This window comes from Arachis ipaensis, chromosome B10 (genome assembly GCF_059453495.1).
Source record: "Arachis ipaensis isolate K30076 ecotype BB chromosome B10, ASM5945349v1, whole genome shotgun sequence".
NCBI lineage: Eukaryota > Viridiplantae > Streptophyta > Magnoliopsida > Fabales > Fabaceae > Arachis > Arachis ipaensis.
Genome location: NC_142435.1, coordinates 140,443,537 through 140,464,240, shown reverse-complemented (window position 1 = coordinate 140,464,240; position 20,704 = coordinate 140,443,537). Strand labels below are relative to the sequence as shown.

At 35.4% G+C, this 20,704-nt stretch overlaps 2 protein-coding genes across 2 annotated transcripts; one reads left to right on the top strand and one right to left on the bottom strand.

Annotated features, from left to right (window-relative positions):
* Nucleotides 1–1,976: 1,976 nt before the first annotated feature.
* Nucleotides 1,977–3,694, bottom strand: LOC107624185 (UDP-glycosyltransferase 73C6). The gene has a single exon (XM_016326664.3). It carries the CDS (start codon nucleotides 3,522–3,524, stop codon nucleotides 2,052–2,054), a length of 1,473 nt encoding a protein of 490 aa, XP_016182150.1. The 5' UTR covers nucleotides 3,525–3,694; the 3' UTR covers nucleotides 1,977–2,051.
* Nucleotides 3,695–15,326: 11,632 nt separating this feature from the next.
* On the top strand, nucleotides 15,327–20,699 carry LOC148581914 (uncharacterized). The gene is made up of 3 exons (XM_088494465.1): nucleotides 15,327–16,024; nucleotides 16,358–17,843; nucleotides 18,150–20,699. Exons 1-3 carry the CDS (start codon nucleotides 15,327–15,329, stop codon nucleotides 20,697–20,699), a joined length of 4,734 nt encoding a protein of 1,577 aa, XP_088350591.1.
* The last annotated feature ends 5 nt before the right edge of the window (nucleotides 20,700–20,704 follow it).

The following is a 20,704-nucleotide window of genomic DNA, read 5'->3' as shown; positions in this document are numbered from 1 at the left end:
TGAAAAATATCAAATCTTGGAGCGAAAGAATATTAGAGAGTGCTAATTTTACATAGTACAATTAAAGGACTATTAGTTAACATTTGAAATAAAGATTTAGATGAAGAAATAAAGATCGAGAGATAGAAACTAAAAGATAAAAATTAAATTAAATTATGTCTTAGAATCTTGAATAATACAAATTATTAAAATATCCTTAATAAAATCAAAACTCTATCCTTTTTTCTTTCTTTTTTCGTATCCGCCACTTTCTTTTTTGTTTCTCCTTTCTCTTTGGCATAGCAGCGATATTTCTGTTTTTCCACGGCAATAATAGCAGCGACGACAATACCTACAACCATCATATTTAGGGGTGTGTATGGCTCGACCCGACTCGAAGACTTGGTCCGGTCCCGAATACTTTATGGGCTAATTTGATGTGATTTCATCGGGTATGGGTCTTAAAAGTAGACCCGGTCATTATTTCGGGTCGGGTCCGGGCCATAGCTCGGGTCACCCGAAATCGGCCCGGTGGCTCGATCATCATACACAATTAATATTTTGTGTTATTAGTGATGGATGATGGCTATTATTATGTGAAATTTAAGTATTGTAAACCATAATATTTTGTGTTATTAGTCATTATATATAAGACTATAAGTTAATGTTTTATGTTTAAAATGCATAAGACTTTAGACTAATGCATAATTTTGTATTATTTGTATTGATTTAAATATTTGGTGTTATTAGGCAATATTAGTATTGATTATGGTTATACTTTAATTTTAGAGAAGAGTTACTTCTTATTATATTTTTCTAAGTGAATTTTACCATGTCAAATAATGGTTGGAGTCTTGGAAATTTGGATATTTTTACATGCTAACTTACAAGAAGGTATCAAGGTAATATAATGTTAACGGTCCGGTTTTCACCCGATTTTTATCCGGTATAATCGTGGTTCGAAAGTGTATAGGTTTCATCGGATCTAGGGTCGGGTTCGGGTCTAACAAATAGGCCCGATATATATTTCGGGTCGGGTCTAGGTCACATCAAACCCGGTTTCACCCGGCCCATGCACACCCCTAATCGTATCTATCATTATGTTTGTTACATTCTGTTCTATTGCATCATGTTTGTTGTCTTCATTGCATCGTGTTCTGTCGTTACAATTCTGTTCTATGCCGTGTCAATTCTGCGCCGTGCCGCCTCTATTCGGATCGTGCCCCCGTGTTCAGTCTGTCGTACCACTTCAGTTCCAGTTTCACATTGCCTCTATTATTCTTTTTTCTATTTATTTTGAAATTTTCTTGTGTTATGAGATTGTTGAATATGATTTTGATTGTTGTTGTTTTTAGTATTATTATTGTTGTTGGTGGTAGAATTTGGTATGATGTTATAAGATTGTTAATATTGTTGAATCTGATTTATGAGATACTGTTGTTATTGGTGGCAGAGGTATGGTGGTGGGATGAGAGGTGGAGTGAAGTTAGTGGTGAAGGATAGACTTAAAATATGAAATTTTGAATGAGAATATTTTAGAAATAAAATGTTATTACAGTTTTAGCCCCTATTCTAAAAAATTTTAATTTTCTATATTCTCACTTTTTAAAAATATTAAAGTGACTGAAATTTTGAGGACAGAAATTTTTAATATTTGACTACTAAATACAATATTAAGTATCAATTTTTCAGTCTCATTTCTAGTATCTCTTACCAAATGATACCTTATGGCTACCCATTTTTTAATTTTAAATTTTAAATTTTTTATTTACAAATTTGATCCATCCATTTGTCTTATCAAAAAACAAAAAAATTAGCCACCCACAAATCAGATCTCAAATTTGGATTTATCATTCCAGGAATCTCACCCTCAATTTTTAATTGAAATTTTGCCTAACCCCAAATATAAACCTCAGATTTAGTTTTTGCAATAAAAAAAAAAAAGTCACTTCGGTATTGAATTAAATCACTCCGCTTTTCCATGACTACAGACTACGGACAACACAACAATTTTCATTAAAAAATGAGCCTAGAACAAAATAATCATACACATGCAAACAGATATCGTGCCATTAGCTTTTGACAATTTGATTATGCAAAATATCTTGGATAAACATAGTCAAGTTACTATGAGAAGATCCACCTTCTTCTACAGATCTTTTAGCCATTTCAGCTAACTGTCTTACCCTTTCTCTTCTCTCTTCACAATTAGCATCATTCTCATCCATTAACTTCTCTATTCCTATTTTAATATCTTCTTTCTTAACCAATACACCAATCTCCTCTTCCTTCCCCCACACCATTGAACTCTCTGCACCAACTTTCACTCCAACTTTGAGTACTTTGACAACCAATTTTTCATTCAGAAACTGGTCTGCAAACAACGGCCACGTCAGCATTGGCACACCGGCGCAGATAGCTTCTAAGTTAGAGTTCCAGCCACAGTGTGTCAAGAACCCTCCAACAGAAGGATGTGATAGTATTAGTAGCTGAGGAGCCCAACCTCGAATTATAAGACTCTGATCTTTGATTCTTTCTTCAAACCCATCTTCCTTAATCCTTTTTTCTAGCGCTTCTAATTGACTCCCTTTCCTTATGACCCAAATGAAAGGTCTCTTTGATTCTTCTAAGGCTAAACCAATCTCAATCAACTGAGTTGCAGTTAGATTACATAAACTTCCAAGGCATACATAAATTACACTCTTAGGCTTTTGAGAATCAAGCCATTTTTGGTGCATCCACTCTTCAGTTGAAACCTTGTTGCCTCTTTGAGCCTTGTCCAAGTGATCCTTGTTGCTTAGTGACACCGGACCGACGCACCACACTTTATCCTTTCTAACCTTCTTGTACATTCTTTCATACTCAGGCTCCAATTCTTGGAAGGAATTCATGATTATTCCATAAGTGTCTGCTTCGGCCGCATGAATCTCTTGATAAAACTTGTTCCAGTTCTCGTCTGCTGGTCCTGGTACCTGCGCTTTGGTGACTTCAATTTCATCAGGTAAACCCGGTATAACAAAGTACTCTGTTTCATCCTTTATGCTCTCCTTCACATCACTGGTGCGCAAAGCTTCGTAACACATGAGACAGTAGCAACTCACTCCAACAAAAGAAATCCTTGGAATGTTGAACTTCTTAGCGATGTGGATTGTGTACGGTAGACTCATATCAGAGACTATGCAGCTTGGTGGGGGCGACAACTCTTCAAAGATTTTTTCTACAGGTTCCCTTAGAAGGCTTAGTGCATTGAATAAATTCAAGGCATTGCCTAGTGAATGAAGCATGTCAAGATTCTCACACCCTTCTGGCAAACCTGCCTCTTTATATGGAAACTGAAGCTGAATTAGTCGAATCTGGTAACCGGAATCGATGAAACGAGCAAAGGTTGATGTGAATCTTGCTGCGTTTTGTGTGGTTGTGATTACTGTGACAATAACATTGTTGCGCTGGAGCAATAACTTTGCTATGTCCATCATTGGAATCATGTGGCCTTGTGCCATGAATGGGAAGACAACGAAATGGAGCTGTGGTGTTTGGGAAGCCATTCTTGTTTTTTGGAAATGGTAATTTGGATTTAGTGCACTGAATAATTTCACTTGGACTTTAATATAAACTACATTCCTCTCTTGGTGATGTCAGTGCATACATCGGCCAGCTATATATCATTGTCTAATTTTTATTTTATTTATTTATTTGTTTTTGTGGGTGTCTCACATTTCTTGGGTAAAAACTCACGTGCAGTTAACTTTATGTGAAGTTTATAACTAATAATTATTAGATGAAAATTTAATAAAATCAGTTAAATTATTTAACCACTCTCAACTATCAACTTTACCTAGAATTGACTACACTTGAAATTTCACATTTTAAGTATATCTATCTACTTAATATACGAGTTTTCCCCCGACTAATAAAAGTGAGGTGTTGATCTCTCGTGACTCCGTTTTCCCTCCAAAATGAACTTTTCTATTCTCTATTCTAAATTATTTTATACAAAATATCTTTATTATAATTATATTATAATAAATATTTAATGAATAATACATAATTATACTAATTTAAAAACATATCTTTATTATAATTATGTCAAATCAATATTTAATGCATTATTAAACTACTTATCAATTATCAATTAAAAATACTTTTAATCATTTTAATAATAATAATAGTAATAATAATAATAATATATGATAATGATAATTACACGTGATATCATTTATTAAAAAAATATAACATAAAAAATTATTTATTTAAAATATCATTTACTGTATATAATTCATAAAAAATATATTTTACTTTTATTATTGATTAGAAGATAACGTATTTATATTTTGATTAATTTCATTTATTATTATTATTATATTTAATTTACAGAAAGATAAATTAATAACCATATTATTATTTATCAATATATTAATATTGATAATGATTACATACAAATTATTTAATATTTAATATTTTTATATTATTTATTTTTATATATTTTGATATATTTATAAATATTTTTTATTATTTTTATATGCTATATGTTTACTCCCACTATTTAAAATTTCTGGATCCGTCACTACTTTTGAGTGTGTTTCTTAATTTATTTTTTATAATTCATTTAATACAATTTATTACAGTAAATTAATTATATCAACTAATTGATTTGATTAGATATTTAAATATCACACGATTTATTATAATTCATATCAATCAAAGGATTGTAATTTATTATATCAATTATTTTAATTCATTAATTTATAAGGTACATAATAGCATAGATAATTTGTTACTTATAATGATTAAATTTAGGAACTTTTTATTTTAGCATAAATAGAGAACGATTATTTTTTAATCAAGCATAAATAGAGAACTTTTAATTTTCATTTTCCCTCCAAAATGAACTTTTCTATTCTCTATTCTAAATTATTTTATAAAAAATATATTTATTATAATTATATTATAATTAATATTTAATGAATAATACATAATTATACTAATTTATGAACATATCTTTATTTTTAGAAAGTACTATTTTTATGTAATTAAAGCACTCTTCTCTCTTCTAAAATTATTTTTAGAAAAATATCTTTATTATAATTATATTACAATTAGCATTTAATGAATAATGCATGATTATACTAAGGTTTAATTACTCTGCAGGTCCCTATAGTTTTACCGAATTTTCAATTAGATCTCTATACTTTTTTTCTTTTCAATTAAGTCCCTAGGGGTATACAAGTAATTTCACAATTCACTAACATTTTTTTAACGTTTAACGTTAACAAGGACTAAATTGAAAAAAAAAAATTAATGTATAGGGACCCAATTGAAAAGAAAAAAAGTATAAGGACCTAATTGAAAATTCGGTGAAACTATAGGGACCTGCAGAGTAATTAAACCTTATACTAATTTAGAAAAATATCTTTATTTTTAGAAAGTACTATTCTCATGTAATAAAAGCACTATTCTCTCTTCTAAAATTATTTTTAGAAAAATATCTTTATTATAATTATATTACAATTAGCATTTAATGAATAATGCATGATTATACTAATTTAAAAAAATATCTTTATTATAATTATATAAAATAATCTATTTAATATACTAAAATTAGATTTTTCCCTAGCTAATGAAAGTAAGGTGTCAATTTCTCATGAATTTATTTTCTTTTCAAAATAAAGGCACTATTCTCTCTTCTAAATTTATTTTAAAAATATCTTTATTAGAATTATATTACAATTAGCATTTAATGAATAATGCATAATTATACTGATTTAATAAATATCTTAATTATAATTATATAAAAAGTTAAACATAAATTTATAATTCTAATTGCTGTAAATATGATACTAACGTTCATAGTGGTAAATTGATATTGTAATAATTAATTTCTATAATTATTTTTGTACTACTAAAGGCTATATATATAGTGTTTCTTTGTGGTTAGTGAGTCTAAATCTAAGAATCAAAGCATTTTTTTCTAATCTGTTATTCTTTTTTGATTGGGCAATTATTTCTAAGGAGCTTTGTAGGTCAAGTTCAAGTCACATCCCCTCTAAGTTTTCTACGTTTGTCCAAAAATATTCGAAGTGGAGCAAATAATGAGATTGAATTTCCTCAATTTAGGTTCAATTTTGAAAAATTCGTGCCAACCTTAAAGATGCAATTCAAAGATTGGTACTATATTTAAAAATTTTTTTTCTCTTAAGCTTTTTGTATTAAAAATAATTTTATAATATATTGTATTTTTTTCAGAAACTACCGGTCTTTTGGTGCATTAATGCAATGCCATTGAAGAAAATAAAAGTCAATTTAATTTGACAATTTTAACAAGAAGATAGTCTAAATTTGTACCGATTCTAAGTATTCGATCTTATGATGTTATTTTGGTTGGTTGTTACGAGAATGACTCTAATCTATGCGTATCTAAGGATTAGAATAGATTAAATATTATTTAAATAATTTAGTTCTAACATTGGTAGTTGATTAAATTAGTTTTAGAGAAATTTAAATTATTGTCTCAATTTATATATTATGACTATTCTTTATGGATATGTTATTTTTAAACTTTTTAATATGATTTTTTTAAGTTTGTTTTCTTTTTTGATATATGTATCACTTTTTTTTGTATTTCAGATTGGTAATGTAATTATTAAGAGAAATGTAATTCATCAATAAATTAGAATGATTAAAAGTTTTATTAAGATTAACTAACATCTGTTTTGGACACAAGATTGATTAATTAAAATTAAGGCGTGAAAAAGAAAAAAGAGTCACAATACGTAGTTTTGCTTTCTTGCTAATATATAAAAATATGTGAAAGAAAAAAAATTAAAATATCACTATTTAAAAAAATTGTTAATCATACATATAAAAAGGGATTAGAGAATATACATGGATATAAAAAATAAAAAATTATTAATCGATTGTAGAATAAAAAATAATCATATATATATATATATTTAGAATTATTTAACAAAATTAATATATATGTATAGATAAATAAAAAAATTATTATAATTTATAAAAATTACACATACGATGATATTAATAATAAAGAATAAAAAAATTATTGAATGATTGTAGACTCAAAAAAATTAATTATGATAAAAAATTAGTTAATATATACGATTTAAACTACATAAAGAAGTATTTAGAATTATTTAAAACAATAAAGATATTCTAAAAATAAAAAAAATTATTAACTAAACAATTGATATATATACATATAAATAAATACGAAAATTAGTATAATTTATGAATATTATTACGCATATGATGGTATTAATGGAATAACAAAATCAGTATAATTATTGTAGGCTAAAAAAATATTTATGATCAAGAAATCAAAAAATAATTAATATATGTGACTTAGTATATGTGTACTTAAATAAGAAAAGATTTAAAATTATTTAAACAAAATAAATAAATATATCCTATGAATAAAAAATCATTGACTAATCGATTAATATATACTGGTAGTATAAATAAAAAAACCATTAAATAAAAAAGAAATAGTATGTTTTTAATTTTGGGAATAAAACGTAAATAATTATAATATAATAATTTGTTTAATTATTAATATTTATAATTATTATTTTAAATCATAAATTTAGAGAAAAAAATGTAGATTAACAAAAACGATTAATAACTATATTAGAGTTGATACACATAACACTAGATTAAGAAAAAATAAACCTAATTACTACGATTTAAATTAATTTTAATAAAATAATTTAAAATTATAATTTCAAACTTATCACGTACATAGTACGAATTATTGAACAATGTATTATCATGTATTGAACAATGTATTATCATGTACATGGCACATATTATTAAAGAATTTCTCATGTGTTTTTTCTTTTCCAAAATAAAATACTATTTTTACTTATAATTATTATTCTTTATCAACTCTTTCATTTAAACACTAATATTATTTATTAATTTTTTTTATTTTTATTCCTCACATTTATTAAAAATTCCTTTTCAATAATTTAGATATTAATTGTTGTTATTTAATTAACTTATTTTAGGAATTTAATTATTAAAATTTTAGGTATTAATTATACCTCAATTACGGTATTAAGACTTTGAACATAATTTCAATTTAATTTTGGACAATATCAAAACCAAATATATATATATATATATATATATATATATATATATATATATGATATTTTAGGTATTAATTATTATTATCTATTAATTTATTTTAGGTTTTTAATTATTAAAATATTAGATATTAATTATATTTTGTTTACCATGTTAAGTCTTTAGACATAATTTCAATTTAATTTTAGACAATGTAAGAAGCAAATATATATAATATTAAATTAGAATAGTAGATTTTAATTTTACATAAAATAATATAATAGATATAAAGTATAAATAAATTTACTTGACAAATATAATTATTCATAGTGTGATATTTTATTACGATAACATATCTTTGTGCATTGACTCCCTATATAGCAGTAATATATATATATATAGTTTGTTATTTTTTCATTACATGACATATTTATTATTATATTTTAAATTTAGAATTTTTTTGATCTAACATTGCAGTGAAAGAATAGCAAGCAAAAAAAAATGAAAAAAAATATGGAAACATTCTAAATATGATTACCGGTAATCTTTTTTTCTTTAGTTTTTAAATATATTATTTATTTTATTTATTTAGAGTAATAACTAAATTTATTATAACTATAGCAAAATTATTTTTAAACTATTAGTATTATTAGTAAATTTTTTTTCATGTTTATTATTTAAAAAATTTATAATTTTCACATAGCCTTTCTTCTATTTTTTTCTATACCTAATGACTATTGACTACGATTCTATTAATAGTATCACATATAGTAGATTATACGAAGAGAAAGTATGAAAAATAAAGACAAGAATTATAAGGCTATAAAAAGTTCCATTCAAGTTTGACAAGAGTAAGACGGTTTACATAGAAATAGTTCTAATAAATGATAAGATTAATTGATTCATTTACTAAATTTTTTCAAGTAATGCTAAGTTCAATTTATAAATAGAGTTTAATTTTGATACAATGACAGTGTAAAGCGTTTACATAGTCGTGCAATCACATCCGTTCTTTTGGATAACCATTCACGCGGTCAATGTGAAATGTACACGTGTAAAACTACTTTACACTGTCAGTACATCAAAATTAAATTCTTATAAATATTTGTAGTTCATATTTTAAGTTAATTTTATAAGTACACCATTTCACAAGTCAAAGACAATTCTTTTTAATAGCTTTGTAAATACTAATAGCTTTTATATTTAATTCATTTTGCGATATGATAAAATTTATTGTTCAATCAAGTCAAAGACAATTCTTTTTAATAGCTTTGTAAATGCTAATAGCTTTTATATTTAATTTGTTTTGCAATATAATAAAATTCATTGTTCAATAAAGAATTATTTGACAAAAATATTTGAGAATGAATTGGTAGAAAGAAAAGTCTATGTCTTCTCAAATTTTGAGATCGAGAAATCAAGCGGAATATATCTTCTGACTGTACACACGTGCAAAATATCTTTTAAGATGGAGTCAGGTATAGTACATTTGGTCGATGATCGTAAAATTCTGGATAATCATTTTAATTTGCTTGCTCATACTGATATATTGAAACAAACAAATGAACGATTCTACTTATTTGGTACGTAATTAATTTATATTAACCCACACAAAATTATTTTCCTTTTGATTTTAAGTTTGACCAAAAAATTGTATAATAGCATCATTTTATCAATAACAAAAATTTTAATAGTTTATTTATGAAAATATTTGAAATTGTATTGTGACTTTTTTTAAAGGTATATCCTTTTATTAATATATTATTGTTAGTTTTATCGTTTAATATAAAATAAATCAGTAAATTCTTTTTATTTTATACACGTTCGAAGTTATAATTTCTTATATTATTCACTCATTTGTCCTTAATTTGGTACTTTTAATTCATTTTTTTTAATTAGATGTTAATAGATTCTTGACTAGAAAAGAAAAACTCATATCATGGTCAAAAATAGAGAGAAGTGACCAGTACATTGTGATTGATCTTCATGAGTTGCAGTATGTAAAATTTTAATATGAATATTTTTTTAGGTTATAATTATGTGTTGTGGTGCAAATTTTTTTTTCTTTATATATTACTACTTACTCCCTTAATTCTCGCTTTCATTCAAAAATGAGAAAAAAATAAGATGTATACTATGAGATCAATTTACAATCCAATTACTTGATCATCTATGTGATCACCAAGCAACCAAATACATAATTTATTCTCTAATTTATAAAATTTAACAAAGGCATTGGTAAACATATTGGTTTCGCATTTATTTATGTTATATTTATAATTATATTATATCTATTTTTATCAATATATATTTTTTTTAAAATATCGTTAGTGTTAGCACATTGTGTATTAAATAAATTAAATGATAGAAGAAATACGTAACTATTTTCTTTTTCAGTCAAGATTAAGTAAAATACTGTAATTTAGACTTGCAATATCAACGTATTAATAGTAAAATGAAGAAAAAAATGTAATATTATATCAAAAATTTTTTTTAAATCATAATTGTAATTTATGATTGAAATCATAATTTAAATATTTTAAACGGGATAATTTTATTTAGAGAATTCATAATTCAAACATAATTTTTATACACTTAATAGCTACATTCGAGTTAATATATTTAATACTATATTTAAAAAAAACACGAACAATACACATCATATTATTTATTTATTAATTAAATTATTACAATTCAAATTAATTTTAATAAAATAATTTAAAATTATAATTTCAGTTTTTATGATGTGCATGGCACGGGTTATTACACTTGTAGGAAGTTAAAAATCAGTTATCACTGTATTGTAGTAATTGTTCATTTCTGTGCGCCTGTTAGCGCACAACCTATATACATCATGTGTCTTCCTCACAAATTATTTGTACGTTTCAATTTGTTTCTCTGTCCGTGACCTTAACCACTTGGTGAAATGCCGCCAAGCATAAAGTCATACAGATGTTATCTTCATCCTAGAATATATTAACTTAGCGAAATGTTTTTTTATTATACTCTATGTTCATTTGAATTGTTTGAATTATTTTTATATATGTTAGAAACAAGAGAGAAATATGAGAAAAGTGTTTCTGTGTATTATTCAAATTGATCAAAAGTACAATGTATAAGGGGTATATATAAGTGCCAGAAGAATCAAAGTAATAAAGGTATAAAATTCTACAATTAATATACAGATATGTCATATAAATATAAACGATACTAATTGATCTAAAATGATTCTAATGATTCTCTAACATCCCCCCTCAAACTCAAGTGGGAGCTAAGGATATCATCTTGAGTTTGGATAACAAAGTCCGGAAACGAGTCGGGTGATGAGCTTTCGTGAAGATATCAGCAGTCTGATCTAGTGTACCAACAGCAATCAGACGAACAGCATCAATAAGGATATGTTGCCGAACAAAATGACAATCAATATCAATGTGTTTGGTGCATTCATGAAAGACATCATTATGGACAATCTGAATAGCACTGCGGTTGTCACAAAAAACATCAGTAGGGGATGACTGAGGAGCATCCAAATCTTCGAGAAGCCAACGAATGGAGATAACCTCAACAGTGGTGTCAGCGAGGGCACGGTACTCAGCTTCTGTACTTGATCGAGCAGTGAACGTTTGCTTCTTAGCACGCCAAGAAATGAGAGCGCCAAGAAACAAACAGTAACCAGTAGTAGAACGACGATCAGTGGGATCACCAGCCCAATCAGCATCGGAGTACGCCTGAAGGCACAAAGAGGAATGGGCAGAAAAATAAAGGCCATGAAATAGAGTACCTTTGATGTAGCGAAGAATGCGAAGAACTGCCGCATAGTGAGTAGTCCGAGGAGATGACAAGAACTGGCTAAGTACATGAACTGGATAGGCGATGTCTGGTCGAGTGACAGTTAAGTAGACGAGTCCTCCAACTAGCTGTCGATAGAGAGTAGGATTTTCCAAAACAGTGCCATCCATAGGAGTAAATCGAACATTAGGCTCCAGAGGAGTAGACTCAGTGCGACTATTCGTAATTCCGGCTCGAGCAAGGAGATCTGAAGCATATTTAGCCTGAGAGAGATAGATGCCATCATCGGTGGATATGACTTCTAGACCAAGAAAATAGTTGAGAGAACCAAGATCTTTCATCTCAAAAGTACGCTGAAGGGATGCCTTGAGATCAGAAATACCATCAACATCATCTCCAGTAATGATCATGTCATCAACATACAGAAGCAGAAGAACGACTCCACGTTCACTTTTACGAATAAAGAGAGCATGCTCATGAAGACTGCAAGTGAAACCAGGTAGTGCTGAACTTGTCAAACCATTCACGAGGAGCTTGCTTAAGCCCATAGAGTGCCTTGCGAAGGAGACAAACTTTGCCAGAGAGACAAGGATAACCCGAAGGGGGTTTCATATAGACCTGCTGTTTCAAATCTCCATTAAGAAATGCATTCTTCACATCCATCTGACTGAGAGACCATTTTTTGACCGCAGCAATGGCAAGAAGAGCTCGAACAGATGTGAGATGAGCAATAGGAGCAAAAGTCTCTTCATAATCAATACCATACTCTTGCGTACAACCCTGAACAACCAATCATGCCTTATAACGGTCAATAGAACCATCAGAGCGAGTCTTGATCTTGTATACCCATCTGCTGCCTACAACTTCATGAGCAGAAGGAGGATCAACCAAATCCCAAGTGTGTGCCTTTTCAAGTGCCTGTATTTCTTCCTGCATTGCTTGTTGCCAATGTGGATTTGTGGAGGCTTCTCTGAATGACTTAGGTTCATGTTGATGAAGGATAGTAGAAAAACAATGATAATCAAGAAGATGAGGAGGTGGATTCCTTACCCTAGAAGAACGAGCAGAAGGAGAAGGCATGACAGCAGAAGCAGGATCATCGTCCGGTCTGGAATCATTGGGAGATGGAGAAGGCGGAAGAACAGGAGGCTGTGGAGGGTCACTCGAGATAGAATCTGTAAAATCATCACTAGGAAAAAGATCAACATTGGGGTTAGTAAACAAAGGTGACTGAGTAGTAGGAATTGACTCAAAGGATGAGAACCGAGAAAACATGTGATGCTCCCAGAAGACAACATGACGAGATATACGGACATGTTTAGAGAGAGGATCCCAACAACGATAACCCTTGTGTTCAGTGCCATAACCAAGGAAACAACACATACGAGCCCGAGGTTCAAGTTTACTATGTTCATGAGGCTGAAGAAGAACAAAACATACACAACCGAAAACTCGAAGAGAACTATAATCTGGAGAGGTATGATAAAGATGCTCAAAGAGAGTAACATTACCAAGAACAGAAGAAGGGAGTCTATTGATAACATGGACAGCAGTAAGAACAGCTTCACCCCAAGTACGCTCAGGACACGAAGAAGAAAGGAGCATTGCACGGACGGAGTCAAGAATGTGACGGTGTTTGCGTTCAGCTCTACCATTTTGTTGAGACGTACCAGGACAAGAAAACTCAGACAAAGTACCCTGTTCTGCAAGAAAGGTTAAGAGTTTGGAATCACGGTATTCCATAGCATTATCACGTCTGAAAACCTTAATAACCTTGGAAAACTGAGTTTTAATCATAGTAGCAAAGTTGATATAGATCTGAGGTAACTCATGGCGATTAGTCATCAAATAAACCCAAGTAAAACGGGAATAATCATCAATGAAAATGTCAAAGTATCGAGCTCCGCCCATAGAGGCAGTGGGAGCGGGGCCCCAAACATCAGAGTGAATGAGATCAAAAGAAGAGCAAGCAAGAGATGAATTATTGTGAAAAGATAAAGCAGGTTGTTTGGCAGTTTGGCAAGAAATGCAATTAAAAGATTCATTTGGAACCTGACCTAAAACACCCTGAGACACAAGAGGACGCAGTTTTCTTAAGGAGATGTGGGCAAGACGTTGATGCCATAAGTGAAGGGTAGAAGGAGAAGAAGCAGCACAGATATTTGGTACAGGAGGAATATGAAGATTCTCGAGTTCAAACAACCTTCCGACCTTATTATTAACAACAACAACAACAACAACAACAACAATAATAATAATAATAATAATAATAATAATAATAATAATAATAATAATAATAATAATAATAACTTAAATTAGAGGGAATATTTCGTGGGCTAATTTGTTGTGGACTAAAAGTACCCTATGGTGATTTTTGTGACGTGATTTTGATGATTCCATTGTTAATATTTTTTACTAAGAAAAAAAAAAGTATTAGTTTGGCCTTTTTAATCTTTTATTCATTTTTTCTTCTAAGATTTGAAGTAAATATCTTTGATTATGTGATTAAAAGAAGATACTATCTTAACTAATTCTGCATTAATTATTATTACACATTTTATTTTTAAATTGTAACATAAATATAAAAAAATGTTAAACAAGTTAATTTTTATATTCCAAACACATACACACAAAAAAATAACTCTCTTACATTAGCCATGTATAAAGATTAAAGTAGTGTGATTACGAGTATAAGTACGGGTACGGCGAGTTCGAACGAAAAATCTTTGAAAAATCTTGTTCTTTGAAGTGTTAAAAAAAGCAAAATCTAATGGTGACAAAATTCTACTGAATGCTGAAAAGGAAACTTACATAGAAGAAAAGAATGCAAAGATGGATTTGAAAGATCAGTCTAATCCTGTGATGGTAGAACCACAAAATTCTAATGCCGTCAAAGAGGTGATAACAAAAAATTGTTCCTACAAGGACAGTTTGATATTAGGAAGTGCGGATGTGAATCTATCTTCGGAGGAGATCGTTCACTTAGTGACAAAAGACTATATTCTAGACGAGGTGAGAGAAAGTGAAAACAAGAAAGTGGTTCCCTTCAATCCTGTTACGGATTCGGCCCACCATCCCGGATCCAAGACCGAACCCAACACCGGTTCCCCGGGTCCGACCCGTTCCCCACTTCTAGAAGGCCCGAAAACGGCACTCTCAGGTTCCTAACCGACTTTCGAATTCAAACGTCTCCCTTATCTTAGCCAAATAAGATAAGATAAGATATTCTCCATCACCTATAAATAGAGGACCTAGGTCCCTCCAGGTATTCATTCATTCCACACACTTTCTACCTCTCAGATCCATTCTGACTTGAGCGTCGGAGTGTCTTTGCAGGTACCTCCCCCCATCGCCCCAGTCAAGTGATCCGGCATCCGCCTCGACCCGCAGGTTCCCGATCCATCTCTCAACCCGTACCAGAGACATCTTGTACATTGGCGCCGTCTGTGGGGACCCTGCGCCAACCGGGCCCGATGGGGGACGTCCTAGAGGAAACCCCCTCAAGCCAGGATGACTCTCAACCAATTAACCCAACCCCCGAGCACCGTGAAGTCACAAACCAAGCGAGAATAGCGAGTACGGTCCAAAACGCGAACAATTACGACGTCACGGACGGACGACATCCTGAGAAAGCCAGCGACAAAGCAGCGCAGATCATCCAGGATCTCTGCCTCCGGGTTCAGGAACTCGAAGGCAGGATAACCAATAAAGGAAAACACAACAACGAGCACGGAAGCCATGCAACCTCCAGATCAAGATCTCGCCGCGGTAGATCGCCAACCCGACGACACGACAGAAGAGACGGTCGCAGTTCATCACGCGATCACAGACACGAGAAATCGCCAGAACGACGATACAACAAGAAACATAACCGCAGCGCCTCTCGAGATCTGAGTTATCAACACTACTCAGACGAAGATCGGAGGGACCGAAACACCAAACGCACGAGAAACGACCATATAATAATGGGCGCTACACCCTTTACAGAAAGAATCCTAAGAGCAAAACTCCCCAAAGGCTTCGACAAACCTACCGATATGAAGTACGATGGAACTAAGGATCCCCAAGAACACCTAACGGCTTTCGAAGCCAGAATGAACCTAGAGGGAGCGGCCGACGCGGTCCGATGCAGAGCCTTCCCGGTGACCCTCGCAGGGCCAGCGATCAAATGGTTCAACGCCCTCCCAAACGGATCCATAACCAGTTTCCACGATATCACACGAAAATTCATGGCCCAGTTCACTACGAGGATCACTAAAGCCAAACACCCCATCAGCTTGCTCGGGGTCACACAAAAACAAGACGAATCCACAAGAAAATACCTCGACCGCTTCAACGACGAATGCCTAACGGTCGACGGACTCACAGATTCCGTCGCAAGCCTTTGCCTGACCAACGGACTAATGAACGAAGATTTTCGCAAACACCTCACCACCAGACCGGTATGGACCATGCACGAGATCCAGAACGTCGCCAAAGACTACATCAACGACGAAGAAGTCAGCCAAGTCGTCGCGGCCAACAAACGGCAGCACGGCAACAACCAACGCGGCAATTCAGCTCCTCACCATAACGCAACACCCAAAGAGAATCAACGGGACCACCCGAGGCCGACCAACCGGACACCGAGAATAGGCAAATTCTCCAATTACACACCCCTAACTGCACCAATTACCGAGATATACCACCAAATAGCGGATCGAGGCATCATTCCGAAAGCACGACAACTCAAGGAAAGGACAGGAGGCAACAAAACCCTCTACTGCGAATACCACCGAGGCTACGGTCACAAAACACAGGATTGTTTCGACCTTAAAGACGCCCTTGAACAAGCCATACGAGACGGAAAACTCCCAGAATTTACCAAAATCATCAGAGAACCGAGACGCGCGGAGAGAGACAGGTCACCGGAGAGAGAAGGACGTAACCCGAGAACCCAAAAGCGACCCCCAAGAGAAAGTCCAGAAGAAGACCCGACCATCATAGTAAACGTCATCACGGGCAAAGATGCACCATGCAAGTCAAAATCCAAGATAAAAAAAGACCTCCAGGTAATGGCCGTCAGAAACCAAGCCCCAACTCCCGTGTCCAACAAAGCAATAACCTTCCTACCCGAGGACTGCCAGCACGGCACCGCAGCCGAAGACGCACCCTTCGTGATCTCGGTGAAAATCGGAACCGGACTAGTCCGAAGAATACTAGTAGACACCGGCGCAGACTCCAACATCCTCTTTCGAGGGGCCTTCGACAAGCTTGGACTCCGCGACGAAAATCTCCAAACGCACCGCAACGGTGTCACGGGACTCGGGGACAACTTCCTCAAACCGGAAGGCTCCATCACACTCCCCCTCACCATAGGAACCGGTGACAAGAGGAGGACGCTCATAGCCGAATTCGTGGTCCTAAAAGACTCCACTGCCTACAACGTCATCCTCGGAAGAAAGACGATCAATGACTTTTCGGCCATCATCTTTACCAAGTACCTCCTTATGAAGTTCGTAGCGGAGGACGACTCCATCGGGACCATCCACGGAGATCGGGAAATCACGGCAGAATGCGACAACACCAGCCTGGCTTTACGGAAAAAATCCCGCGACGCAGCCGGGATATTCCTAGCCGACCTAGACGCCCGACAAGACGGCCAACCTAGACCCGAACCGGAAGGCGACATGGAGAAACTGCAAATAGGACAAACCAAGGACGAGTACACCTTCATCAACAGGAACCTCCCCTATGACCTAAAAGAAGACCTTTCCCAATTTTTAAAACAAAACAGAGACCTGTTCGCTTTCACGCCAGCCGACATGCCGGGGATAGATCCCGACTTCATGTCCCACCGGCTAGCCGTGAATCCCAAAGCCAAACCCGTAGCACAAAGAAGAAGAAAAATGTCAGCAGACCGAGCGGCCGAAGTCAAGAGACAAGTACAAGCCCTACTCGAAGCAAACTTCATCCGAGAACTTCCCTACACGACCTGGTTGGCAAACGTTGTACTTGTAAAGAAATCCAACGGGAAATGGCGAATGTGCGTCGACTATACGGACCTCAACAAAGCCTGCCCAAAAGATGCCTTTCCCCTGCCAAACATCGACGGACTAGTGGACTCCGCATCCGGACATCGATACCTCAGCTTTATGGACGCATACTCCGGCTACAATCAGATACCCATGCACCGACCCGACGAGGAAAAAACGGCGTTCATCACCTCCGACGGCACGTACTGCTACACAGTCATGCCCTTCGGTTTGAAAAACGCCGGAGCAACGTACCAACGGCTCGTCAACAAAATATTCCAGAACCTATCCGGAACAAAACTAGAAGTCTACATAGACGACATGCTCGCCAAAACTGACTCCGACGAACAACTCATCAGCGACCTCAAGGTCGTAATGGACACCCTAAGAAGACACCAAATGCGACTCAACCCAACAAAGTGCGCCTTCGGAATGGAGGCAGGGAAGTTCCTCGGCTTCATGATTACACAACGCGGAGTTGAAGCCAACCCGGAGAAATGTCGCGCCGTTCTCGAGATGACGAGCCCAAAAAACCTACGCGACGTTCAGAAGCTCACCGGTCGACTGACAGCCTTATCTCGCTTTCTCGGAGCGTTAGCCCAAAAAGCAATCCCCTTCTTCAAACTAATGAAGAAAGGAGCCCCCTTCATGTGGAAAGAAGAGTGCGAAGCGGCATTCCAACACTTCAAGAAAACCCTGGCGGAACCACCAACTCTCGCCAAACCCCAAACAGGGGAAACCCTGTACTTATACCTCTCCATAACGGAAGAAACACTCGCGGCGGCACTCATCCAAGAAAACAAGAAAAAGGAGAAAAAACCTATATACTTCACAAGCAAAGTCCTACAAGACGCAGAAACCCGCTACTCGCGCCTAGAAAAACTAGCCTTTGCCCTCCTCACGGCGTCCCGACGCCTGCGACAATATTTCCAAGCCCACCCCGTAACGGTTCGAACCGACCAAGCAGTCAAACAGGTACTACAGAAGCCCGACCTAGCGGGTAGAATGCTAGCATGGTCCGTCGAACTATCCCAATTCGACATCAAGTTCGAACCCCGATACGCAATCAAAGCACAGGCCATGGCCGACTTCATCGCCGAGATGACCCCAGGAAACACCCCTCCCGAGTCATGGAAACTACATGTCGACGGCTCCTCGAACGTCACTTCCGGAGGCGCTGGAGTCATTCTGGAAAGCCAAAACGGCGTCGTGATCGAACAATCGGTCCGATACGATTTCCCGGTCTCAAACAACCAAGCAGAATACGAGGCCCTCCTGGCAGGCCTAACCCTAGCCTGCGAAGTCGGGGCAAAAGTCCTGGAAATCAACACGGATTCGCAAGTAGTCAGTTCCCAAATCAACGGAGACTACCAAACGCGAGATCCCCTACTACAACAATACCTCGCCAAGGTCAACAAACTAAAAGAAGAATTCGACCAGGTAACCATACAGCACGTCCCCAGGGAAAGAAACGCCAGAGCCGACCTCCTCTCTAAACTTGCTAGCACCAAACCAGGACACGGCAATAAATCGCTAATTCAGGAGGTCGTCAAAACGCCGTCTGTATCCCTAACAGCCGACACCCACCTGACACACTCCCACCACAAGTCCTGGACCTACCCCATCCTACAGTACCTCCTCGACAGAACACTTCCCGAAGACCCTAAAGAGGGAAAACGAATAAAAAGGGAGGCCGCCGGTTATACGGTCGTCGCAGGACAACTATACAAACGTGGATTCTCGCAACCCCTGCTCAAATGCGTCGAACCCGGGAGCACGGAATACATACTACGCGAAATCCATGAAGGCTGCTGCGGCCACCATGTCGGAGGTAAAACCCTTGCCCAAAAAGTCATCCGCGCCGGCTACTTCTGGCCCACGATCATCCGGGACTCCATGCAACTAGTGAAAAACTGCGATAAATGTCAAAGGCACGCCAACATCCACCAAGCCGCCCCACATCAGCTCAGCATCATATCGGCAGAACGGCCATTCGGCACCTGGGGGATCGACCTTGTCGGACCTTTTCCCACGGCACCAGGCCAACTCCGATATCTCATCGTCGCCATAGACTATTTCACCAAATGGATCGAGGCCGAGCCGCTAGCCTCTATCACGGCGACCCAATGTCGAAAATTCCTTTGGCGACAAATCATCACCCGATTCGGGATCCCCGAGATCGTCATCTCGGACAACGGAACCCAGTTCGCCGACACAAAATTCAAGGAATTCCTAAGCGGACTACGCATATCCCACCGCTTTAGCTCGGTAGAACACCCCCAAACAAACAGGCAAGTGGAATCAGCAAACAAAATAATAGTCAAAGGCCTTAAGAAACGACTCGACGAAGCCAAAGGGCTATGGGCAGACGAACTCGGATCGGTCTTATGGTCGTACCGCACGACCCCCCAGACAGCTACCGGGGAAACCCCCTTTCGATTAACCTACGGCACGGAAGCTATCATCCCAGTTGAAATCGGCGACCCAAGCCCGCGAAGAACAATCGGAGGCAACGACGAAGAAGCAGAACGAGACCTCACTGACAAAATAAGAAGCGTAGCCCATCTCAGAGAGCTAGCCCTAAAACAAAGAATCAGCCTAAGATACAACCACGGAGTCATTCAGCGAGAGTTCGCAACAGACGACCTCGTCCTACGACGAAACGACATCGGTCCCCCAACCCCGGGAGAAGGGAAACTCACCCCTAACTGGGAGGGACCATACAGAATCAAAGCCGCAATCGGGAAAGGAGCGTACAAGCTCGAACGGCTTAACGGTAACGAAGTCCCAAGAACGTGGAACGCCGCCAACTTACGGCGATACTACTCCTAAAACCA